Raw genomic sequence first — 27,685 nt, 5'->3', positions numbered from 1 at the left:
ACCGACCACAAAACCCCTATAAATGCGAGACCTCCACCTTCATTTGAACATTCTGGCCGAAAACTCTCTCCTTCTCTCTCTAAAAACCTTGACCGTAAACACCTAAAAACACCTTCAAACTTCGGGAAAGCATCGAGAAACACCGTTTGGAGTCACTTCGGGACGTCTGGAGCACTTATCTCTCCGAAAACAGCACCATTGTTCTTGAGTTTACGGTCCACCTTCAAAGACCGTAAACCCTGTTCTTGAGTTTACGGTCCAAGCCTTCAAAGACTGTAAACCCTGTTCTTGAGTTTACGGCCGTAAACTCACCAAGCCTTCAGAAACCGTAAACTATCAGTTGACCGTAAACCCTTGTTCACGGTCGTAAACACCTTTTAAGTGGTGTTTTTGGCTGAAAACCCACTTTCATCGATTCGATCAGTCCCGATAACATTCCTCAACCGAACACAAGTGTTCTTCTGACACTTTATCTAACGAAATCGCTAATTTAGATACCTATATGTATTTATTTGATAATAGGATTCCGTTAAGTGTCACGTGCAACAACTCGGGGATCTTCATTTCAGTCAACGATTTCACGCAACAACTGTGAGTTCATACCCCTACATTTTCTGTATTTTTTAATGTTTTCAGGGGGGAAATACAAGTTAAACATAAATGTTTTCAAGAATATACATAAAACTTATTCAAATCTCATACTTTAAATCCCTTTTGTACTATGCTGAGCATAAGGGACGTTTTCACTAAAATTGCATAGTTTTTTCGGACACGCGATCCGCTACGTTTTACATGCAAACTATAATCGGTATAGTTTGAGATTTTTCTAAAACTTATCAAGTATAGAAACTTTCACTACTAAACATATGCACTAAGACAGAAACCGTTTACAGTTTACATCACTACTTTATCATGGTATTCATAACTGTAATTATCACTATATACGGTATACATACGGATTTTCACTACGGTAGAACGGTACTACACTGCAAGTAAACTAGATTGTACGATACTGTGAGGCACTACTTCACTACTGTACCCTTAGGTGTACAGGGATAAATCCTACCATAGTATAACCAGAGTCTCCTGGAGGGAGAGCGTGAGATTTGTGAATAGATCTATTCGGGACTGACAATCCCACACCCGAACTGCTAGCTACAGTTGGGCAGGCATGCCTAGGGTGACAAATGTCATTTAACTCGACGCCTGAAGAATGTTGGAAAGGTCTCTAGTCATATCAAGCATGGTTATACGACTCACAATATGTATAAATCACCGTTAGTTTACAACTTAACACTCTTCAACAGTCTTATTTACATTAAATAGAGCTAACACACACTACAACTGGAGAACTTTCAGGGTTTTCAAACAGAAACGAGCATACAATGGTTTCACGCACGAAATACTATTACCTCATGATTAGCATTAGCTAGTCACATGAAGTACTAATTTCACATATCACTATAGTTTTCAGTGACAAACATTCATGGTTTTATACAGAATTGAAAACACTACTTTCTCACTAAAGAAAATATCGGATTTTCTTGGAACTATACAAATATTTTACGAACTCATCAACGATTTTCACTACAAACCACCGCTTATGAACTCACCAGCTTTATACTGATACTCTTTCAAACTGCTTGTATTCTCAGGAAATCAGTAGACATGTACTTGCTGGATTTTCGAGGAACTGGAGCAATAAGAGTTTTATGTTTATACTATTCAAAGCTATTGGATGTAATTCAAACAATGTTTCAGACAAAGTTTCAACTGATGTAAACTTTTTTTTTATTTAAGTATTCACTGTAATGGTTGTGTTGCTATGATTGCTGTTATTCATTGGTTATGATGCTACACATGACGTCCTCTGCCCCAGAACGTTTCCGCCATCGGTTTCGGGGTGTGACATATTGGTATCAGAGCCCTTGTTTATAGCGAACTAGTATACCGAACCTTACATGGTATACAACTATAAACACTAAGGGGCCTAAGTGCTCTACGCCAAAAGTATACTTTCAAAATATAAAGTATTTTTATAAAAGTATACGAGCATGCATACATAACAAAATTCGTGTCGCTAGTTGAACAGAACAAAAGTATTTGGATGCTGGAACGCTGCGGTTAAACCCGGGCAGTTATGTAATCATGTCTAGGGTGAATATAGCCTGATCAACTATATTCAGTCAAGATAAGACCAAACATGTGCTTGGGAGTGACTGTGGTATTACAGCAGGCCTAAAAACTTACCAAAATCATTCCACATAAAATACTATAGGAGTATTTTAGCCAGAGCCAAACTCAGTATATAGATTCACTCTAAGCGTTTCTACCTCTTCTTCCTTAAGTGATAACTTACTTGTGTTAGTAACCTTTCTGTGCTTATCGCTCAGTAGTATGTTTTTATTATCAAGATGAGATATATTTTGTTTTTATATATCTCGAGGACTTACCATCCTCTTCTTCCTGATTGATTTTCTAGAACGAGATGACTCCCCGACCAAGACCCATCAGAAGAAACGACGACACTCCGCCACCACCACCACCCCCTCAGTTCGATCCCGTCATGTTCCAGGCAGCAGTTACCTCCGCCGTGACTGCAGCAATGGCACAAGTGAATGCTGGTGGGGCTGGAGGTGGAACCGACCCACAGAGACAAGATGGAAGTCAGGGACATCAAAAAGAGTGTTCCTACAAGGACTTCATGACTGCAAAACCCAAATCCTTCGACGGAAACGGAGGTGTCATCGCCCTGACTCGATGGTTCGAGAAGATCGAATCCATCTTCGAAATTTGTGTCTGTTCTGAAGCAAACAAGGTGAAGTTCGCCGCCTGCACCTTCACCGACAAAGCCTTGACCTGGTGGAATGGTCGAGTCAAAACCCTAACCCTGCCAGTGGCTAATGTCATAGGTTGGGAAAGACTGAAGGAGCTCATGCTCGCGGAGTACTGCCCGAGGGGCGAAGTGCAAAAGTTGGAGCACGAACTCTGGAACTTGAAGATGAAGGGTTTCGACATCACTGCCTACACCGCTAGATTCTGTGATCTGACTCTCCTTTGTCCGGGAATGGTCATCCCGGAAAGCAAGAAAATCGAGAGGTACATTTGGGGATTGACGCAACCCACAAAAGGAAATGTCTTGGCTGCGAGGCCGACCACATTTGAAAGCGCCAAGGATCTGGCACAGACTCTGATCGATCATGGAATCGATCTGGATGAGGTGGCAGCTGTCTCCGATCCACAAAAGGAAAGCGGTGGGAAGAAGAAGAAGTTTGGTAACAAACGGAAGGGTCAGTCTTCGCAGGAGCCCTCCAAGAAACATCAAACAGTGGCAGTTCATGCTGTTACTGCTCCTGCTGCTGCTCCCACTGCTGTTCCAACCACCCAATCTCCTACCGGTGGTTATGCTGGAAAACTACCCATGTGCAACAAGTGTAATTTCCATCATCACGGGCCCTGCCGTGAGTTGAATTGCAACAGCTGTGGAAAGAAGGGACACACAGCTCGATACTGCAAGGCACCGACTCAACCAACCAACCAGGCTCCGGGAACGGGCGCTGGTCAAACTTGTTATGGATGTGGATAGGTTGGGCACTTAAGGAGAAACTGCCCCAAGGAAACAACTGGTGGCAATACAGGGAGAGTTCTGGTGATAGGCCAGGAGGAAGCAGTTGCTGATCCTACTGTTGTTACGGGTACGTTCATCCTAGATAACTCTCATGCATGCATTCTTTTCGATTCTGGTGCAAAGAGGAGTTTTGTTAGTCATGCATTCAAACATCTAATCAAATGTAAATCCCAACCTCTAACCGAAACATTTACCGTCGAGATGGCTAACGGAAAGAAGGAGAGCACTAACGACATATTCATGGGCTGTACTCTTACCATAGACAATTATTCTTTTCCCATCGATCTTATGCCTGTGTCCATCAAGAGCTTCGATGTCATTATCGGCATGGATTGGTTGAGTTCCAATCGTGCTGATATTCTTTGCTTCGAGAAGGCTATCCGTCTCAATCTTCACTCTGGCGAAACCCTTGTGATTTATGGTGATAAACTCAGTTCGAACCTCCATATCATTTCGTGCATCAAAGCTCGGAAGTATCTGCGGAAGGAGTGCCATGCATTCCTAGCTCATGTTGTCGACGAGACGCAAAAAGTTAGAGATCTCGAGAGCATCCCCAAAGTCTGTAACTTTCCTGAGGTTTTCCCCGAAGATCTCCCAGGAATCCCTCCCGAGCGCCAAGTCGAGTTTCGTATCGATTTAATCCCCGGAGCTACTCCCGTAGCTAAATCTCCTTACCGTTTAGCGCCAGCGGAAATGCAGGAATTATCCAGCCATCTTAATGAGCTGATCAGCAAAGGATTCATAAGGCCGAGTTCCTCACCCTGGGGAGCTCCGATCTTATTCGTGAAGAAGAAAGACGGATCATTCCGGATGTGCATCGATTACCGAGAGCTAAACAAGCTTACCATCAAGAACCGATATCCCTTACCCAGAATCGACGATCTCTTCGACCAACTTCAGGGAGCCAGCTATTTTTCAAAGATAGATCTAAGATCAGGGTACCATCAGTTGCGAGTTCATGAAAATGATGTTCCCAAAACAACATTCCGAACTCGCTATGGACACTACGAGTTTGTAGTAATGCCCTTTGGTCTAACCAACGCACCGGCAGTATTCATGGACTTGATGAATCGGGTGTGCCGCCCTTTCTTAGACAAGTTCGTGATTGTGTTCATCGACGATATACTTGTCTATTCGCGGAGTGAGAATGATCATAAACAGCACTTAAGGCAGGTGTTGGAAACATTAAGGGCAGAAAAACTATACGCGAAATTCTCGAAGTGCGAATTCTGGATCAGGAAGGTAAATTTCCTAGGACACGTGATTAGCAAGGAAGGAATACACGTGGACCCTTCCAAGATCAAAGCGATTGAGAATTGGTCTGCACCAAAGACACCCACAGAAATCCGGCAATTCTTGGGTCTCGCGGGCTATTATCGCAGGTTCATCCAGAACTTCTCCAGAATCGCTAAGCCTTTAACTACCCTGGCACAGAAGGGTGTAACCTTCAGTTGGGAAGCCAAGCAAGACACTGCATTTCAAACATTGAAGCAGGCCCTGTGCAGCGCACCTATCTTGTCCCTGCCCGAAGGGACAGAAGACTTCGTGGTCTACTGTGATGCATCCAATCAGGGCCTAGGCTGTGTGCTCATGCAACGAGGAAAGGTTATCGCCTACGCCTTGAGACAGTTGAAAACACACGAGGTCAATTACACAACCCATGATTTGGAGTTGGGAGCAGTGGTCTTTGCGTTAAAGATCTAGAGACACTATCTCTATGGAACCAAGTGCACTATCTTCATCGACCATAAGAGCTTGTAGCACATCTTTGATCAGAAGGAATTAAACATGAGACAGCGACGATGGGTCGAGCTACTCAGTGACTACGAGTGCGAAATTCACTATCATCCCGGCAAGGCCAATGTGGTAGCAGACGCCCTCAGCCGAAAGGAGTATTCGGGGCGTAAGGTGAAGGCACTAACAATGACCATCCATTCCCACCTGTCCACGCAGATCAGAGAGGCTCAGCTGGAAGCCTTAAAACTGGAGAGCATGCCAGGTGAAGCCTTGAGAGGAATGGAAAAGAATCTAGAGATCAAGGGAGAAGGAGTCTATTATTTCATGGACCGAATCTGGACCCCAAAGTTCGGTGGTTACGGAGAGGTTGTCATGAATGAGGCTCACAAGACTAAATACTCCGTTCACCCAGGTTCGGATAAGATGTATCTGGATCTCAAACAACTCTATTGGTGGCCAAACATGAAAGCGGAAATTGCTACTTTCGTGGGCAAGTGCCTGACTTGTGCCAAGGTAAAAGTAGAATATCAAAAACCCTCAGGTTTACTTCAGCAGCCGGAAATACCTGAGTAGAAGTGGGAAAGGATAACCATGGATTTTATCACCAAGTTACCCAGATCTCCGAGTGGGCACGACGCCATTTGGGTAATAGTCGATCGGTAGACAAAATCCGCCCACTTCCTACCAATCAAAGAAAACTTCAAGATAGAGAGACTCACTCGAATATACCTTCGAGAAATAGTTCGCCTTCATGGTGTACATGTATCCATTATCCTCGATCGAGATAGCAGGTTTACATCGAGGTTCTGGCAGTCACTACAGAAGGCTCTTGGAACTAAGTTGGATATGAGCATGGCTTATCATCCGCAGACTGATGGACAAAGTGAGAGAACAATTCAGACGTTGGAAGACATGTTGAGAGTCCGCGTCATCGATTTCGGTGCGTCATGGGATACTCATCTTCCTTTGGTTGAATTTTCCTACAACAATAGCTACCATACCAGCATCAAGGCTGCTCTGTTTGAAGCCCTCTATGGCCGTAAGTGCAGATCCCCTCTGTGCTGGGCTGAGGTGGGCGACATGCAGCTAGCCAGGGGTCAAGTCCCCGACAGTACTCTCACTGGTCCTGAAATTATCCGAGAGACGACTGAGAAGATTGTACAAATCCGGGAAAGACTGAAAGCCTCACGAGATAGACAAAAGAGCTACGCCGATAAGAGACGAAAACCCTTGGAGTTCCAGGTTGGTGACCGCGTCGTTCTGAAGGTCTCACCCTGGAAAGGCATGATATGCTTTGGAAAGCGTGGAAAACTAAACCCAAGGTTCATTGGACCATTCGAGATCCTTGCTAGGATCGGCCCCGTAGCATACAAACTTCAGTTACCACGGGAACTCAGCAACATCCATCCTGTCTTCCACGTATTGAACCTAAAGAAGTGTCTGTCCGATGAGACACTTGTGATTCCTCTCGACGAGATTGAAATCAACGAGAACCTCAACTTCGTGGAAGAACCGGTCGAAGTCATAGACAGAGAGATCAAACGAACGAAACAAAGTCGCATCCCGATAGTGAAGGTTCGCTGGAATGCCAAGCGGGGACCTGAATTCACTTGGGAGCGCGAAGATCAGATGAAACAGAAGTATCCGCATCTCTTTCCTAATCCATGATTTGTATTCTATGTTCGAATTTCGGGACGAAATTCCCTCTAACGGGGGAATTTCGAATTCAACTTCTCCGTCAACTTCTTGGTCTAGAAAATAATCTAGTTATATATAATTAAATTATTTGCGATTCGGAACCAAAAATCGCGCGGAAGCCCGAATATCTCGAAAAATCAATCATTTCCGGCCTAAGTGAGTTTACAGCCGTAAACTCGTTTACGACCGTAAACCCGTTTACGGCCAGTAAAGAGTGGACCCCCCACCACCGACCACAAAACCCCTATAAATGCGAGACCTCCACCTTCATTTGAACATTTCTGGCCGAAAACTCTCTCCTTCTCTCTCTAAAAACCTTGACCGTAAAAACTATCTGTTAGAACTCAACACTTAATTTCACATAATATTTCATAATATTATTAACTTTTTAATTTACATAACACGATTTCAAAACATGTATGTTACAAAAAATCATAAGTAAGACTCTGAAAATATATGATTTTTAATGCATTAAAAAAATATAATGATTTTTTTAAGAATTAGACGAAAATATGTTAGGTTTTTCTAAGGTTTGCCTAATAACAAAACAAGAGCATTTTTTGTATTTTACTCAAAAATATTTGAACTCATATATGTTTCGATAAGTTTTTTTTGCTAGAATTGAAAAACATAAAATACGTATTATTAGCTAGAAATTAAATACATAAAATACGTATTATTAGATATGATATTAATTCAGATTGCATTATTTTGAGACATCTCGCAAAATTCACACTTTTTTGTCCAACAATTTTGCAAAATTCACGCATAACACCTTTTATACATGAGGTACACAAATTCACGCAGGACACCTTTTATACATGACGTAAACAAATGTTACACCTTTTAAATATATAACCCCAAGATAGCAACAAGTTTATAAAACCGGTAAAAATTGTATAAAAACTTGTTAGCAATGCAAGCAACTTTAAGTCCTTATAATAGGTTTTACTAGATTATGACCCGCGTTAAACGCGATGGAACGCATAAATAAAATATAAATGTATATAGATATTGCAGAATAATTAAAAAAAATCAGGGTTATTGGTATTATTGAAATGTATAGAAAATACACTGAAATTGGTAAATATATATAGTCGTTGAAGGACCTATTTGTAGACAATATTTTTTTTATTAGTTGAACAACCTTCCTCGTCACAAAATAACTTCAAACATTTTTTACTTGTGACACAGGAAACAACTACATATAGCTGACTATGCGCGAAAACGGGTCTATGCAAGTATAATCCAACATTTGATAATGTGCTTTCAAAATACATTGTTATTTTATAGTTATATTACAAAATATAATTGTTTATTTCAAAAAATAGCAACTTATTTATGTTCATTCGAAATAAACCAAATAAACCCCCGACAATATTAAATATAAAGAAACTCTAACCAATAAATATAAAGCCAGTTATATTTGCTCGATTTAGATATTGTCTATGACTCATTGAAAATGTCAAACTACATAATTGGCACACAACTTACTTGTTATTATGATACGAATTAAACTATTTAAACACACGAGGATGTCTTTTTTTTATTTTATGATAATGATAAAATAATGGAAAAAAGAATGTTTACTTCAAGACATCTCCGGACGTTAGTAAGGTCTGTGGACTTAACTGCTGAGTATTCATATCTTTTACATATAACTATTAAATGGTTATTCAAGATGAATTAAAAGTTCATTGCTATTTCTTGCTGGTTTAGAAGTATGTTTCGACCATTTTTGCATCAAATAAAAAACATCTAGGTTCTTTTAGTATTACTGCAATCCTACTTTCATATAAAATTATTTTTTTTCACATCAGACCAATCTCGGTGTTTTATAACATTATTATCATCCTATATTATACATTTTTCATAGTTTTGAAAAGTTCGTTGCAATTTCTCATTTATTTTTGAAAGTTCGTTGTTATTTCTTGTTGCTTTTAGAAATAAGTTTTAGACATTTTTTTTGTATCAGATCAAATTTGAAGGTTATTTTCGCATTATTACCATCGTATATGTTCTATTTCATTTTTATTATTTGAATATAGTTTTTGTAGTTAAAAACCGATACGAATACAAAAATACTTACTATATATTAACCGACTCTCTATAATGTATAATTAAAAATCAAGACAGTGTAATCATAAATTATTCATGTTAGTTAAAATGTAATTTATTTGGGGAAGATGTTAGTTTTTGGTTATTTATTTAGGAAGCATAATATGTATTTTGCATTACAAGTGCTTACCTTTTGAATTTAGCATTTGTTACTTTAGAATTTTATTTTGGCTTGACATAGCCGTGATCATCCCATATTTAATACTTTGCTCTTCTTGCACCTTTACTACCTGCTGACTTGTATTCATTAAATCAAGATTTAACATTTTTTAAAAAACAAATATAGACAAATAAATTTTAAACTCAATGGATACGCTAAAAGAGCCATGAGACTTGCCTTCTGTGAGATCAATAATACCAAATTGGACCACTTTCTGCAAAATAATTTAAGAACCGAAGAAAATCTGATTGCCCAACTATCTAATATCATTATTTAAGTCATAACCTGTTATATGTCGAAAAATTGAAAATTTCAGCCAAAACTCTGTTACATGCCATCAAAGTTGAAAAAAGATCCTTTAAATTTAGATGAGGGTATTAATTTAAAAAATTGTCTTTCACTTTTTGTTGGATGTATTTTTTGATGACATGAACAATTATCAGACCAAACATAATCTGTAAAAACCATCCTAGCCAAATCATAAATTGCTTAATCAACAAAATAGAATACCATAGTCGTAGATGGTAATCCAGTTAGAAAATCTTTTTCTAAAAGATTAAGAAATTGACAATTTATTAGAATTTTATCGCGTTGATAAAAGTCATAACAAAGTGTAATAGATTGAATCAATAGTTTACAAATAAATATAAGAAATGAAGTCCTATCAGAGATAGAAAAATCTGAGGACGAGACAAAAAAAACACGTAACACTACAAAGTTGCAAACAACAAAAACACATGATGCTAAAAGTCTAGAAAAAAATAAAACCAAAATTTATACCAGGTTGTGATGTGAGCGTAGAGAACTTGTGTCAGGTTCTTTGAGACATTTCATCAAACATCTAAGGTGCGTATTCTAATAACCCATCTTTTGAATGTAACATGACAAAAAAAATCCAATGTTACAGGAAAGTGTAGGAAATGAACTAAATTAACATGTATTTAGATTATGCAAATTATTTTGAACAATGTTCCTTCAAAAATATACTTATTATTGTTTCATACCTACATACAAAGTTTAATAAAAAAGTGTTAATTGTAATGATGCAATTTGATTCTACCATATAAATACGACCACATAGAAAATTTAAGAATCAAATAAAAAATTTGTCTATAATACCGTAAATCTAATATTCAAGGAAATAAGATCATTCCTAATTTAGATTCTAACTTTTTAGCCTACTTTTGATATGGTTCACGAATTAATATTTAGAGAAACCAGTAGGCAATGATGTTGATATTAAGTGTTGTATATTGTTGTTACCGGTAAAAAAAACTAATTTTATTTTAAAATTAAAGTTTTTTTTTTCATGGTAAATATGTTGCTATAATTTGTAAAAAAATCACATAGCTATTGCAGTTTGTAGAGGTTGTTGAGGATCGAGTCCAAGTTAATAGGTTAAGCATTTAATATAAAAAGTTATACATTGTTGGTTTGTTTGACTTAATCTAGACTGAATGATGTAATATGCTAAGCCAAAAAAAACTTTATGTAATGTTTTATGAGATTTCAAAAATAGAAATATAATTTTGTTAGTCATAGAAAACAATCTTCGAATGGTTGTATTTACTGTACAGAAATATATACAAATTAGAATAATTATAGTTTAACCCTTTCTAGATTAAATTGTTTATAAAATTCATCCCCTTAATAGTGAATAAAAGATAAATTAAAAGAGACATTTAAAACATGAAAAAATCACAACATGTTACTGTTAAAAATGGTATAACAACGTACTTTAAAAGTACATTCCTAAAAATGGTATAATATGAAGTTATTATAATCGAAAATAAGGTCAGAAATAGTAACCAAGTTGAGATAATCAAACAAACAGAAATAGTAGCAACAACCGCTTTGATCCATTTTTAAATTAAATTACCGATTTACCCTTCTTATGAACATTGTCCATACTAAATTAATGATTTAGCCTTCGAATAAAAAATGGAAGTATCATGTAAAAAGAATCATTTTAATACACGTGTTATCTCAATATCTACTGTTGAATTGCTTTTCCAGCTCAATGTTTTTCTAGTTTCGTAAGTCGAATTACTCTTTTATATTTCCTTACTTAAAGGTTTCTTGCATCTAATTTGCAATAAAATTAAAATAAATCACATAAATTTAGGAGTTTATTGATACATTTAAAAGGTAAATTCGAATCTTCCTTCTTTATTCTATCCCAAATAAAATTACCTTTCTACCCCTAAACCTTAAAATCATACTTAGCATTTTAAAAAAACCCATCCAACAATATCAATAACCTTTAGTTATGATGTCAATTTAAAGTTAGAAATATTGTAATTCAACCATCATAATAGGATATTAATTTACATTCAAACACTAAAAAATATATCTTTATTCCTATTATACCTTTATCCTCCATTTTCCATTCGGTATTACCATATATTTATCTTAACAAATTATTTGAGTTCTATATCAAGATTGAAATCCCTGTAATTCAACCATCAATTTAAGATATTATATACAATCAAAAACAGTAACCAGATTGAGATAATTAAATAAACATAAAGAGTAGAAGCTCATGATTTGATTAATGTTTAAATTGAATTACCGATTTACCATTCTGATAAATATTGTACATACTAAATTAATGATTTACCCTTCAGATAAAAAATGGAAGTATCAAAAAATTATTACAATGAACAGGAAAACGGGTAGGGTGCATTTGTCATTCCATCAAAGTACTTTGCTATATTGTGGTTTAACTGGTTTCCATCAAAATACATTATTATTTTTTCTATATTAAAGGTATGTAATATATTTTCCTATTTATTTGAAAAGTTTCAGAAAAGTATTTAACCGATTTCATGTAATCTGTGACAAAAAAAATCGAAATATATGAATACCTATATTTGATATAGGAACAAAAAAATAATCGAAAAAAATATAAAAAAAGCAAAAGAATGTAATGATCTTCTAGTGCACAACAACGAATGTTTGAAGCATAGAATGATGATGAAAGTTATAAGCAATAAGAATGATGTTGTAGGAGAAGGTTTGAAGAAAAACAACGATTGAAAATAAGTGTGAGCCGCGGATTCAGAGATGAATCGTATATGTATGTGATAATTTAAATCTGATTTTTTGGTATTAATGGTTTCCTAATAAAAATGAATTTTATATTAATAGTTATTAATATAGACAGATTTATATTAATGGTTGATATTTAATGCCTTAATTGAAATGGTTTTTAGTAATATGTTTTTAAAGTTGACAATTTTAAAACCTTTATAACCGAAAATTCAAGATTTAAAATTTAGGAAGCTTCTGTTAGAATTAAATACATTCCATTTCAAAGGATTTAATTTAATTTTGTGGAAAGCACTTATTGGAATTAAATACATTCCATTTGGGGAAGATGATGTCAACAATTTAATCTAAGGGTGGAAAACATAGAATTGAAATACAATCAAGGGCCCAGATTGTTTAAGATGATGCCAGAAGATTTTTGTTTTAATATATACTAAAGATAACATAATTATTAATATGCATATTTAATGACTTTTTTAAAAAAGAAAAAACTAAACATGTTTGAATTTTAAAGCGAAAAGCTACAAATAAGGGAGTTAAATTATGAACAATATTAATTAGGGTTAATGATGGCATAGATCGTTGAAAGATGTCTTGAAGGAGATCCATACTTCAGTTTGTAGAGATTTGCGTGAAGCCAAAACAGAGGTGTGATGATTGGAGATGCAAGGAAGAGGCAATACGCAAATTCTAAGAATACATTAGCAAAAAGGAACCACCTTATGGTGTTACATTCTGTTATGAATACACAAAACATCAATTGAAGCACAACCATTGATATGAGGACGAAGAGTATTAGGGAATTATGGTTTAAGAGAGAAAAATAGAGGAGAAAGATGGGGCGGTTATTCTTGTTTTATGGCCAGATTTACGGAGAAACTGATATCTCATATATAAATAGAATGCTATGTTTTAATTGATAACATAATTGCTGATTTTAAAGATTCTATAATTAAATGTAATTATGTTCAAATTGTGAAATATATTTTAGAAAGTCTGGATAGATTCTATAATTAAATGTAATTGTGTTTGAAATGTAATTGCTAAATTTAAAGATTCTATAATTAAATGTTTGAATTATATTTTGGGAAGATGATGTCAGCAATTTGATCTAAAGGTGAAAATCATATAATTGAAACACAATCAAAGGCTCTGATTGTTTAATTGATGAATTAAGGGTTCTCTTTTAATAATATTTATAGATAAAGTAGACGCATGTGTTATTGGATGAAAGATGCCATCAGCGACCTTAAATATAAACTTTTTTATTATTTAAAACTGGAATCACTAGATAACCGGTAATTTAAGTGTTTGACAAATTTTGTTTTTTAGAATTAACTGATAAACTATTTATCAATAATTTTTTTTTAATTTATAAAGCTATACGGTATGGGAGGGTTTTGCCATTGGTAAAAACCTATGTGACACTTTTACCGGTGTTCACCGTCACACCCTAACCTTTTTTTTTTGTCAATAGTAAATCTCATAGGTAAACTTCCACCGATGGCAAATTTCAATGGTAAAGCTTTTTCTAGTTCCTGATTTGTCATTGTAATTTTTTTTTCTTTTTCATTTTTTCTTTTTAACATAAATATCATTGGTAAAAAAAACCACCGCATCTCATTCATAAGCAAAATATGACAAAAATTATAAAACCTTATGTGAAGCCTATATGACACCCTTTTACTATTGACAAAAACATCAAGACACCTTTAAGCCTAATCTATAATTCCAACGTCTAAAGTTCCCCCCTATAAATATCAATATACTCCATATTACTTATTTAATGAGGTCCTTAATATAAGGGGTAAGAATCTAAAATAAAAGTAAACTATTGTTATTCTTTTATCGAACAGCCTAATATAAAAAAAAAGAGTTATAGAACTGGAATTGATTTATGTATTATATAAATTTTAGAAAAACTTAATGATTTAAAGAGTAGGAAAACTGTTATTTTATTATATTCTATAACAAATCATTTTATGTTTTGATCAGCTATTTCTTAAAAGAAAATCATATTTAAATTGATTCTTTTTTAACGGGGAAACTCATAAAAACGGATTAGCCTACTTATATAGTTTTAGAAAACTCGATATATTATCCTCTAATCCATGAAAATTATTATTTTGTACAATAAAATTGTTTTATGTTTTGATTTTATACAATAATACTTTTATCTTCCTCTTTATTTTCCGTTTTTTTTTCTTCAGAAACATTTTGTTGGATTTTTTCCATGTTTTATCGAACGAAATCAGAACATAAAATGATTTTATTGTACAAAATAAAAGTATAATTATCTTTTCAAGAATTTATCAATTACAAAATATTATTTTAGACCCAATCAAAATATAAAATATTTTTATTAAATAAAATAATGTAATAATTTTTCATATATTAAAAATTAGGGCTGTAAACGAACTGAACGTTCAGCGAACTCTTCGTGAACCGTTCGGCGGGAAGTTCGTTTATGTTCGTTTATTTAATAAATGAACGAACATGAACACAAATTCACGTTCGTTTAGTTAAACGAACGAACATGAACAGCGATCTTGTTCGTTCGATTATGTTCGCGAACGTTTGTTTATGTTATTCATTTACGTTTGTTTATATTCGTTTATATAAGTTCTTTTTATGTGCATATATGTTTAATTGTGTTTGATTATATCACTATATTATATGTTCATATAGGTTCAATTATGTTTGTTTATCTTTGTTCATTTATGTTCGTTTGTTTATGTTCTTTTAACATGTTCAAACGAACATAAACGAACGAACATGAACAATGTAATTTGTTAAACGAACGAACATGAACATGAAAACTCGTTCGTTTATCCGTTCGTATTCGTTTATTTGTTCGGCTAACTTAAACGAACGAACATGAACAAGCCACCGTTCGTGTTCATTCGGTTCGTTTACAGCCCTATTAAAAATAATATGTTACTCCCTCCGTCCCAAAATTATTGTCCACCTTACTATTTTAGTTTGTCCCAAAATTATTGTCCACCTTACTATTTTAGTTTGTCCCAAAATTATTGTCCACTACCAAAAATAGATTACACTTTTACCATATTACCCCTAACCTTTAATAAAGTAAACTTGAATAATTACAAACACATATTTCCCATTGGTTTTAGAAAAGGACAAGAGGGTCATTTTACTCAAAAAGACAAAACTAATGATTGTTTTTCTTAATCTATGTGTTTTTTGTGTGTGAACAATAATTTTGGGACAGAGGGGGAGTATTTTTTTTCTAAGGTTTTTTTTTTCATATAATAATTAAATAAAATAAATAAAAACACATGTTGATCACTCCAAATTTCAAGAAATATGAACCTGAACCTTGTCTGAAGTAATGATATGGTTTCCATATGGTATCTTTGTTATTAATGGAAATTTAATTTGGGTCAGGATTCGTCAACTTCATCTCTGTAAAAAGGACAACCCTTTATTATTTACATAACGACACCACCTCTTAAGTTGTATAGAACCTTCTCCTGCTGTACCAACTCATGCAACAAGGTCAATCAATCATTGTCCTTCATAAGAATCAAGACTACAGATAATCGTTCATCATCATCTTTCCACCATTTTAATTTCAAGGATCATTTAGCAACTGGGGTTCGTTCAGAAATGGTCGCATTAAGGATCAGACGCCTGCAATTTCTACTGGGTTAGCGAGCAGCACGCCTCTGCAGTTCCTTTTTCGAGAAAAAGGGAAAGGGTGACCAAAAATTAAAGAAAGAGAAAAAGGAAATCAAGATTGTTTATTATTTGCTGTTGTTGCGGTTAAAGAGGGAACTGTTTCGAATTCGAACAAAGGTAATAACTCTCTGTAAAGATTCGTAATCTCCTTTTTATGTTGGTGTTGGTATTTTGAATGATCTAACCGTTGGGTTTAGTTTTTTTGAAATATACGCTTTTTGCTAGCGAATTACTTGTATATAACAACTATATAAGGGCAGGTAACAGTGACGTTTCGAGATTTCTTTTTGTTTTTTGCTTTTCCTTTACGAAGATTCTTGCAATTCAAGTATTTTCCCGGTATTTCTTTCCGTTATCCTTTTTAATGCACGCCAACTGTTCGTATAAATGCAGGAGTGAATTTCTACCACTAATCCAAAGTTTCTAGAGCCAGAGACCATTAACAATGGAAAAATTAGACGATTTTGAAGAGACCTCTGATTTGGGATTTGAGTCATCAACGATTTCTTCATTGGATCAAGGAGCAGATGATCATGATCACGATGAATCACCTACAGTCAATTCAACACTCAGTGGCAATTCTTTTGCTTACTATAGAACTAACTCAGAGACTTCAGCTTTCTCCGAGCAATTAACAGATGACAATAACAGCTGCTCATCGGAGACACAGTCTCCGGTCAGCTGGCCGGCCACCGGAAGATCCCCTTACAGGCCAGCCCTCTCAAGATTTGGTCTAATGAAGCCCAACCATAAATTTGAAACAGAAGATAAACCGGAGAGTCGTGAACCTATGGATTTAGGTGAGAGTTTTTAATTTTTATTGCATGTCAATTTATTAATCTATACATTCTTTTTTATACAAAACCTTTCTTGGAACAGAGCTTGAAATGATGAAAGAGAGATTTTCAAAGCTTTTGCTGGGAGAAGACATGTCTGGAAGTGGTAAAGGAGTTTCAACTGCAGTTACCGTGTCTAATGCCATCACAAATCTTTATGGTATGCAAAAGACATAAATGCCCTTGTATGATGAAATTCCATATGTTATTATCATATGATTGTTTTTATGATGTATTATTCAGCTTCTATGTTTGGTCAACACCAAAAGCTGGAGCCTTTGCATCCTGAGAAAAAGATGATGTGGAAAAGGGAGATGAACTGCTTACTTTCTGTTTGTGATTACATTGTAGAGTTCATTCCTTCATCACATAGTTTACAGAATGGAAAAGCCATGGAGGTACCCATTTTAAAAAAAAAAATTGTTGTTTTTATTACGTTTCTAATAAGATTTTAATTTTTATAAGTGGTTGCTATAAACTTATAATGCTGGAATAATTTTTCAGGTGATGTCTAGTCGGCCAAGATCGGATATTTATATAAACCTTCCAGCGTTAAAGAAACTTGATGCACTACTCTTAGTAAGACCAAAACCTCTACTTTCCTCTGTTTAATAGGTTTTTATTTTTATTTTTTTCCAAAATTAACGGTCAATTCTCTTGTTTTTTGTAATACAGGAAATATTGGAAAGTTTCAAAGAAACAGAGTTTTGGTATGTGGAACAAGGAAGCATGTCAAATAACTCCCGAACAGGATCATTCCGTAGGATTCCTCAGCCTCAGAGAAAAGACGAAAAATGGTGGTTGCCGGTTCCTTGTGTGGGCCCCGAAGGTCTCTCCGACACCGCCAGAAAACATTTAAGACAAAAACGTGATGCCGCCAATCAAATCCACAAGGCCGCAATGGCCATCAATAGTAGCATTCTCGCCGAAATGGAAATCCCACATACATATATCACTTCCCTCCCCAAGGTATAAAAAAAACAGGGTTTCAGTCTCAACAGCTACAGTCTAATCTGAGAGTTCCAATTCCAAAATGGATTGGAATCTTTGCCGCGGGCCACCTGATTTACATATTATTTGTTGTTTTTTCAGTGTGGAAGAACAAGTGTAGGGGATACGATATACCGATATATGACATCCGGGGGCAAGTTTTCACCCGAATACCTTCTTGATTGTCTTAATATAAGCTCGGAACATGAAGCGCTTGAGTTGGCGGATCGAGTCGAGGCGTCTATGTATACATGGAGGCGTAAAGCGTGTGCAAGTTATTCAAAATCATCATGGGAGATGGTTAAACAACACGTGGCGGAAGTTGAACGGAGCGATAAGAATGTGATTTTAGCGGATCGAGCCGATAGTTTGTTGTTTAGCTTGAAACAACGGTACCCCGAACTCTCGCAAACAACATTGGATACAAGCAAGATCCAATATAACAAGGTAACTTGACTTAATTAAATTAGTTGTGGATTCTACGGAATTGGAATTCGAGATTCTATTCCGTAGCGTGTTTGGTTGGCGATGGACGGAATTCCATTCTGTCGGAATCCTTGAAATTGTATATTTGATGGATTTCATCATTTATTGGGGAATCCAATTCCTTTGATGGATTTCATTCAACCCAAAAACATTTTGCCAACGAAACGCCCCTTTGTTTTCAAAATGTAACATTTTTAACCCTCATAATTGATTTGAAGTTATATATATTTGTGTAGGATGTGGGACAAGCTATATTGGAAAGCTACTCAAGGGTACTGGAAGGTTTGGCATTCAACATTGTTGCTTGGACTGAAGATGTTTTATTTGAAGACAAATCCATGAGAAACCAAGAATCATAAGGCCTCGTTTTGAAGACAACTTCAATCTTTCGTTTGCCCCTTTTTGTGCTCTTTTTTTTTCTTCATGTAAATGACACTTGAAAAAGTTAGGAAGTAGATGTAAAAGTGGTTTGACTGGAGTTAACAGTAATGGGTAGAACCTTTTTGCCAACTAAATTGATCAAATTCAAATTCGTATACACCATTTGTTGCATATGCTACAAGATCATTTAACTAGGGAGATAATAGATCATTTAACTAAATTGATCAAATTCAAATTCGTATACACCATTTGTTGGTAGATTAACTTATTATATAAACATCTTAGAATAGATTTGATAAAAAAATAAACAAATTAATCCACCAAGTTCTTACTTTTCAATAATATTTGTTGGTGATTTTAGTGTCACCATGTCATTTTAAGTAACTGGAACTAACATGTGAGCTAAAAGGCTTCATAATTTGTACTCTAATATATGTACGGGGTTGTGCGGAGTGCACGCATGTATAAGATCGAATTAGAAGTCGGTTCAACGACTAGTCGGGGGTCCGGGGTTTCCAAAGGGACAGCGCCCCTTTGGCGGGGTTTAGGGGCAGCGCCCCTAGCGGGATCCAAGGGACAGCGCCCCTAGCGGGGTCCAAGGGGCAGAACCCCTGGCTAGGGTCCCGCTATCCTGACTTGCTTCCAAAGCAACTAATGACGGCCCAACCCTAATAAAACCCTAGTCTCGTTTAATATATAAACGACTCTTCCTTCTTAGAAGGGTGTGACGAATTTTAGCTCTCGTTTTCATCAAGCTCTCACAGAATCTTTCTAGCAAATTGGCTTACGATTTCTGTGCCTAGAATCTTAAGTGTCCGCTTGGATTATCCTAGGCTGAATTTCTTGTAACCCTGGCATAGGGTAGAAATATCAGTTCGGAAAGTGTTCTCACGATCCAAGTTAGTATCCAGATCTCCACCACAAACCCTATAACCTCCTACAATATTTCCAATTTAATTGTTTTCTTTAATGGTTGACCTTTTATGGTTTATTGTAACATACTTTATTTTTCTACCATTCATTACAACATACTTTTAGTTTTAGTTATTTTACAGTTTATAGCAACATGCGTTCACCTTCTGACAATTTATAGCATCATTCTGTTCGGTTGAATACATAAAATGATAAACTAACAGCCTAGTTTCATATTTAACCTTTTTAAAAACTAATACAATGTGTGTAACATATATGGCCTTATATGAAAGTAAAAGTTAAACAATATAATGTTTTGTACTTTTGTTACATAACATAATTTAGGAGAAGTCGGTGGAAAGTAACAATGTGGAGAATTTTTTTTTTTTTTGTGATTGTGTTATTACAACATGTTGATTGACTAGCTTTATGTGACTTAATTTTTTTTACACATGTTTAATAGGAATAAAATTATTTAGAAGAAATTAACGTGATCCATGCAAATAACAAGCCAAACGGTCGAAGATGAAGTTAATAGGCCATTTTCCGTATGATAGATGGGAATGAATGCCTTTCGGTGGGTGTAATTCGTAAAGTCAAGCAAGAATTTAGAACTAAAGTACAAACATGCATGAGCAACCACTAAATGAACAATCCAAAGTCATGGGAATCAAATCCTTATCTTAGGTGGTATTTGACTTTTGTCTGAGCCATGTTGGCCACGTGTATACATTAGTCTTTCAGATTGTTAGTTTTTTAAAAGACTGTAGAGACCTTTTCTTGGCTCAGATATAAAATAGAGTCTTCTAACCTATTCAAATATCTTCAGCCTAAAACAACACCCTTCCCATAACGGTGAAGATGAAATTCTTACTCAATCAAATACATATCAATCACCTTACAAGAAAAAACAGCATTTCATGTCCTCTCTAACAAAGGGCAATCGCATTATAAGCATTTCATGTCTTGTCTAACAAAGGGCTTTAAACCAATGATATAAACATTACAAGAAAAATATCAAAAAAAATCACAGTTTCATGTCTTATCCTATCTAACAAAGGGTTTATAAACCAAGTGGATGTGAGTTCTAGGTCTGGAACAATGATGTAATTTAGGAGTAGGTTAAAGTGTGTATGTTATATATATATATATATATATATATATATATATATATATATATACTCACTAATCTTTATAATATAAAACAACTATCATAAATGATTTATTTGTTATATATGATTGTTATCGAATACAAAATACTACAAACAAACACCTATTTATATATATGTAGTTACAAACTAACCTCCGCGTTCATGTATCTTTGTAACTATGTGAAAAAAAGTAACAGCACCACGCAAAACAGTGAAACACACATTAACCAAACCCTAAAATCCTCGCTAATAAAGAAAACAAGAACACCATCTTCCAATCCCAAAATCAGGGTCTTCATGATAAACCATCATTCGTTCTATCAAATAAACTCAAAAGGGTATCATCCATTGTTTCATCAAAGATTGATTCTTCGATCTTGACAACTATTTCCCGAGACTCGGATCGAAAATTGTCCAAATCCAACCACATTTTTGATGTTCCCAATTCGTTTCTCACAAGCTTGTCTAAATCTCGAGGGTAAACCTTACAAAGACGTGACTCGATTCTTCTCCAAACCTCGTTTATTAGATCCATTCCTTTAGGAACGGGCCAAACGGCCTTTTTAATGAACAATGATTCGGGAATAAAATGATCGCATACCTCTTCAAGAACTTCATTGGTCGAATCAAATAGAAGGCGTTGATCATATTGGGCCCGACCCGAAAACGTTTCCACTTCCTCGAATATACATGGATCAAGAATCTGTGTACCCGAAAGCCACCTTTTTTCAAAATCGGTCCAGTTTAGGTCAGATGAAAGGAGCACAGCTTCAATGTATTCAAACGCAGATTCCTCACTATCCTCAGAATTTGTGATTCGTATTTGTTGATCTTCAGAACGGGAAACAGGTTCTTCATCAAATTGGATACGCAGTGGTTGAATCGCAGGTTCGACTGAAATTAAAAAATAGCGTTAGTCTAGGAAAAAGGGTATTTTAGACATTTAACTAATTGAAAATTTCAAAGGGTTACCGGGTCGAGAAACGGTTCTTGCGGGGCTGATGTCATCATCTGAGAATAACGGGTCGAGAACGGAAATAGGACTCGGCTTTCCGGCTTTATCAGAGGGAGTGATCTCGCGTTCTTCTGTCTTGCTAGCTACTGTAGGCTCTATTATATGTGGTCCACAAGATGATGAGTCGTTCTCATTGGGTAAATCCTGCAAATCAACAAAAAGAATGTTTCAATTTCTATGTTATTTTGAGTTCTGATTTAGATTCTGTGAATTGATTTTAGTGTGATTTAGATTCTGTGAATTCCTTTTTGGGTGTTAGACGGGGCAAAATGGTCATTTGCACACATATATCTCTTACTCAGCCAGACATCATTTTAATGGGAAAATAAGAGTAAATTATATTTTTGGTTCATGAATATAGCTGATTTTTGCAAATTTGGTCCCAAAAAATTTAGTCCAATATACTGATCTTTGACCAAAAACGTTACAAATTGCAAGAGAACTTTTTGGGACCAAAACACAAATCATCTATATACTCAAGGATCAAAAATATAATTTACAAAAAAAAAAAAGGCACTTAATCTTATAAGCTATGTACGAGTATGATTTTTTGACTTAATGCAGAAAGAACACTTAATAAAGAAAGCCCAAAAAATGAGAACTTCCCGTTTCAAGTCCCAAATTTTTACAAATTTGCCCTAATTTACTTTTGCCTTCCATTTCCCGTGTAACATCATTATCTCAAATATTTTTAAAGATTATTTATACAGACAACACTTACCTGTTTCAAACTGTCTGAAGAGCTTTCTTCATTAGAAGAATCCGGAATCACTGCATTGTGGTTGTCCTCTACGCCGTTTATAGACCCGTGTGATTCACACAAAACATCTACACCTTCTGTTTGTTCTTCTTTGTGTTCTTTATCACAAGATTCCAATTCTACAATCACTTGACCCTCTGCATAAGTTTTCAATACACAAGATTTAGGGGCGTTTCATTCGCAAAATGCTTGGAAATGCCAAAGGAATGGAATCTCAACAGATTGTAATCTGTAGGGAATTTGGTTGGCATGATTGGAATGGAATTCAATGATGAAAACTTATTGATTTTTAAATTTTGAGTAAATCGCATTTTTGTTCCATGAGTATGGCCGATTTTCGCAAATTTGGTCCCAAAAATAGTCATTTTACTTGGGACCAAAAACATTATGAAAACCTCAAATAACGACCAAAATTGGAAGAGTTTTCTTGGGACCAAAACTGAAAAAATCAGCTATACTCAAGGATGAAAAATGTAATTTACTCTTAAACTTTTACACTATAATTAATTTTCTTTGTCAATATTATATACCAAACACGTCATGGAATAGAATCTGAAATTCCAATTCTGTCATAATCAAACACCCCCCTTATAACTTTAAAAAATAATAATAATAATAATAATAATAAGAATACCTTCAGAAGTTATATTTTCTTCATGGTCCGTAGAAGGTTGACTTTTGTTGACCAAACGAATATCTTGTGCTCTAGGACTTGTACCGGGAGAAAGAGAATTGTACTCTCGAAGAGACAAAATCCTGCCAAGACTTTTAGGTAAGCTTCTCATCATCAAATCAGCATCTTCATCTCCACTTGTGAGCATCTCTGATAAATGTTTCTTAGCCTCAACATAAATATTCGATATCCGATGATTCGTATCCTCATCATTCATTTCGGATTCTCGTAATTTCGAAACCCTTCCATGGGCTAAATCGTCTTTTGACCTCCATGAATGAAAATTAGTAGTAGCTTTGGTGAATCTTTCCGTATAAAAATGATTTCTATTTGGAGAACTCCATCCACCATGTCCATCAACTGTTTTCCCCGGTGTTCTTTGCTCCTTCCCCATCGCATTTTTAAGTCGTCTTTTAATCTCCATGAAAGAAAATTGTGACGAATTTTCGTTCACTATTTGATTGTCGGGGGAACCCGGCTTCAAAATGACGATTTTACCCTTTTCGTTCATGGGTATATTATCTACGGACTTGCTCCTTCTTCTAAAAAACTTGCGGTGCTTATGGGTCACGGGCTCCTCTGATTCTTGATCCGTTTGCTCGATTTCCGGAAACTTCGACACCGAAATCGCCTTTGACTTTGACTTTGACTTTGACTTTTGGTCTTCGTTTAGTAAAATCGAGTTTTGATCTTGAATGAGTTTGAAGAACATTTCTTTATTGGAACTCAACATCTGAAACATCTCTCTCGAATGGTGAAACTTCTTGTGGCCACCGTTTTCATTAAGCAACGTCTCGATGGCCGCAACAAGCTTTTCTTCAACAATAGGAAAAGACCGTTTTGCCCCTGTGTCTGGATCGCCATTCTGTTCGTTCTTTTTTTGGTAAATCAGCAAGATTTCTTTCACGAGAGCTTCGAGATCTTGATACTGTGAGGTTTTTTGAGGTGAAACTTGATGAGTGATTGAGATTTCTTGATTATGAGATTCTTTTAATATGTTTTCTGTATGCTTTGGTTTGTGGTTTTCTAACTTGTTGATGTCATTTTGCTTCTTTGAATCTTGGTCCATGAACATCTCTTCTTTAATAAGTTCCTTCACTCTTGTCCTCATGAGATCAAAGCCAGGTTTCTAAGAAAGTTGTATTGGCAACAATGGTCAATTAAGCAATCATAATCTTAAAAGGATTTAGGGTTTAAATTTCATGAAAAAACTATATAAAAAATGAAATTTATTATAACAGTCTATACCTCGATGCTTTGATGCAACTCTTCAGAATTTGTGGGCAAACTCACTTCGGATGAAAGGTATGGAGAATCTGAAGAAAAAAAAAACAAGAAAATTATAAGTTTAAATTTGCTTATAACATGTCAAGTCAAAGAGGTCAATTTGAGTTATGTTTTATCTCTAACAGGTCAAATGGATACAAATCAGAAGATTTTAGCTTAAAAAGATAACGGATCAAATTAAAGGCCACCCAAATATTTTTCTTTTAGTTGGGAAAAACATACACCAAATAGTTTTAGTTTGGGTTAGGTGCAAGAAACAGCAACATACTTCAATTACAGAATTGTATTTTAAAAAATCTACCCTATTATATGCAACACATAGCAATTTTCATTCCTATAATTGAGAAGATTTTTTAAAGTACAATGTCCAAATAAGAAAAAACTAAAAGTACAATGCTATAATTGGTTTAAAGTATAATGCCTTAACAAGAAATGAAATGAAAATACAAGGTTGTAATAGAAATGCTGAAAGTAGGATATGCTATAATAAACAAATAAATGAAAATACAAGGTTACATTCCAAGTAAGCAGAAGTCTTACCAAAAAATGAAAATACAATGCTATTAGAATAAACAAATACATGGCTATTTGTTGCATTTAGGCTATGGAAACAAAAGTCTTACCATGAGTAGCATTATAAGTGGGTGTGTATCTTTTGCGATCTGAAAGAAGCCTTTTTGTAGCCCGACCATGTCGAAAGTCAAACATACTAATTAATCCCCACATACAACCTGACTGCTCTTTCTTTTGCCTACCACCACGTTGTTTTGATCTCTTTGCCATTATACTCTATTATTTATGATGATTTTATCAAACAAAATCCGTGTTTTCTTTTCCTGATAAAAAAGAATCGGGTAAGTGTAAATTTACAAAATTATCCCCCAACTTTAATCAGCTATAGTTATGTTATTGTCAAGTGTCAACAAATGCTTTCTAGGGCTATTTTTGATGATAAGGATGAGGAGGGCATTTATGTTTTTTGCATATATTATAGACAAGAGATCTAGGGCAAGTCACTATCCCACCCTCTCTTATGTCTGTCCTAAACAACCAACATATTTGCAATTATACTATAAAAATCCTAGAGTTTGCACAAAGTAACAAAAAGATTAACACTATGCTTGGCCTAAAAATAGTGAAAACTGAAAATTGCCAAAAAAAAAAAAAAAAGAATAGTGAATTTTGCTTTGTATTTGGATGGCATTTCTATAATTGATAAAAAATTTCGAAGTATAATGTTGTCACAAGGTGAATTAAACGCAGGATGCTATAAATATAATAACCAATCAATGAAAAGAGTGAACAACTTTTGGAACTATCTTACTTGTTTTTTTTCAAACAAACCATCATTCTTGCAAGATCGACCGGTTTTAGATCATTGTGAAAATATAAATTATAAATGTTCGAAAAGATACAAATGAAAAAGTAGGATTAATGAGTATGCATCGATGAGAAGATACCTGAAATTTTCGAACCCTTTGAATTTGAATTCTTGTATTGATAAAGAATCAAAAAGGTATTTTCCCTTTTTCTCTTTTCACCCAATTTTACTTCGTAATTTCAATTTGAGAAGTGTGATTTGCAATCCAGTTGAAAAACGTGATGATCAACACCTTGGAAGACAAGCAATCATGCCTTTTAAGATTTATAAAACCCTAAAAGTCAAATCTACAACTCCAGAAAAGCCGCAAATTTGAAGGGTTGGAGAAATCAAACATCCGGATTGTAACCAAAATCTTGATGAGTTAGAGAACTTAATTCAATGTGGGTATTGCAAATTTCTCAAAAACAAAAAACCCAGAATCTGATCGATTATCTTGGAGATAACGTCAAAAAAAAGTCGAAAATTATGCTTCAATAATGCTTACGCTAAGTATATAAAAAAAGAAAAAATTGAAAAAAAAAATAAGAAAAGGGTTTTCTTCGATTGATCAAAAGAGAGAGACCCCAAATGGATTAAACACTAACCCACTTATTTTATTGAGTGAAATTAGGTGTAAAGTTGTGGCAGCCATTAAAGACTGTAGAAATGTGAGAAAAGGGCAGTGGGGTGGTTGCTATGAAGAAGAAGACGAAGACGCAATTGACACTTCGATTTTGCATTGATGTGATGGGGCTATCAATTCATGATACACTAAAAAAACACACTAAATCACACAAACACAAAATAAGAATGCCGAAAAAAATGAAGTTTTTTTAAGAAATACTAAAAGATCTGATGAATCACTATAAGAAAACACAAAATAGGATCTTAATACAATGTGGGAATCTCAATTTTCTCAGGAAGCAGAACACCCAGATGGATCTTTCTGCAAATCTCTCATCATCTAATCAAATTACATTCAAGAAAATGTCCAAATAAAACTGAATTTAGATCACGAAAACAAAATAAGGATAAAAATAAAAAAGAAATTTTGAGAAAAGGGTATCATAAATCGACCAAAAGGAGAGAATCCCAGATCGATTAAACACCCAATTCACTTATTTTATTGAGAAAACAATGGAGGGTTTTGGTATGGCAGCCATATAGTTTCAGTGGCGATGGAGATGACGAAGAAGAAGTATGGATCTTTTTCACGGTGATGGTGGGTGGGTGGGTGGGAGGGAAATTGGCGATGAGAAATTTGGTTTTGGGATTTGAGAAGAGGAAAGTTAGCAAGTTTGATGTGGTGGGGCCGTTGGAATCAATTCATAACACACACCAAAACACTCCAAAAAACACGCAGATGACAAAATCATGAAAGAGAAAGAGAAAGCTTTAAACAAAAGTTTCCATTGTTTTTCATCTCATCTGCAAGTTTTTTTCCCATGTCGGATTCGTCATCAATGTCACCACCACTGTTACAGATTTTGTATAATTGTCATGCCTTCTGTGTGTGTGTTTTGAGGGGGGGGGTGGGGGGGAAGGAAATTTGACCAAACATTGTTGGGATGCACCTTTTTAGAAGGGCGAATGACATGTGGGAGTGGTCCTTGCTGTTTTTAAGTTAATTGTTTAGTACGTATTATATCACATTAAATCGCATTTTTTTTATTTCACAAATATATTAAATTAAATCAAGTGTATTTCTTTTCATATAAAACCTATAATCTTAATTTT

General features: G+C 35.0%; 2 protein-coding genes across 2 annotated transcripts; one reads left to right on the top strand and one right to left on the bottom strand.

The window, feature by feature from the left end:
- The first annotated feature begins 15,763 nt into the window (after positions 1–15,763).
- LOC145125024 (rop guanine nucleotide exchange factor 3-like) lies at positions 15,764–18,944 on the top strand. Its single transcript, XM_079060517.1, has 8 exons — positions 15,764–16,211; positions 16,488–16,894; positions 16,974–17,090; positions 17,174–17,328; positions 17,435–17,509; positions 17,606–17,899; positions 18,023–18,367; positions 18,643–18,944. Exons 2-8 carry the CDS (start codon positions 16,540–16,542, stop codon positions 18,763–18,765), a joined length of 1,464 nt encoding a protein of 487 aa, XP_078916643.1. The 5' UTR covers positions 15,764–16,211; positions 16,488–16,539; the 3' UTR covers positions 18,766–18,944.
- Positions 18,945–20,908: 1,964 nt separating this feature from the next.
- Positions 20,909–27,458, bottom strand: LOC145124128 (uncharacterized). The gene is made up of 7 exons (XM_079059357.1): positions 26,046–27,458; positions 25,209–25,421; positions 24,547–24,614; positions 23,260–24,427; positions 22,587–22,762; positions 21,823–22,009; positions 20,909–21,744 (listed from the first exon to the last, which is right to left on the bottom strand). The coding sequence occupies exons 2-7, from the start codon at positions 25,366–25,368 to the stop codon at positions 21,146–21,148; spliced, it is 2,358 nt and encodes a 785-aa protein (XP_078915483.1). The 5' UTR covers positions 25,369–25,421; positions 26,046–27,458; the 3' UTR covers positions 20,909–21,145.
- Positions 27,459–27,685: the final 227 nt, after the last annotated feature.

The sequence above is a fragment of the Lactuca virosa genome, chromosome 7 (assembly GCF_052849685.1).
Source record: "Lactuca virosa cultivar CGN04683 chromosome 7, Lactuca_virosa_CGN04683_v6, whole genome shotgun sequence".
Classification (NCBI taxonomy): Eukaryota; Viridiplantae; Streptophyta; class Magnoliopsida; order Asterales; family Asteraceae; genus Lactuca; species Lactuca virosa.
This window is presented reverse-complemented; position numbering and strand designations above follow the sequence as displayed.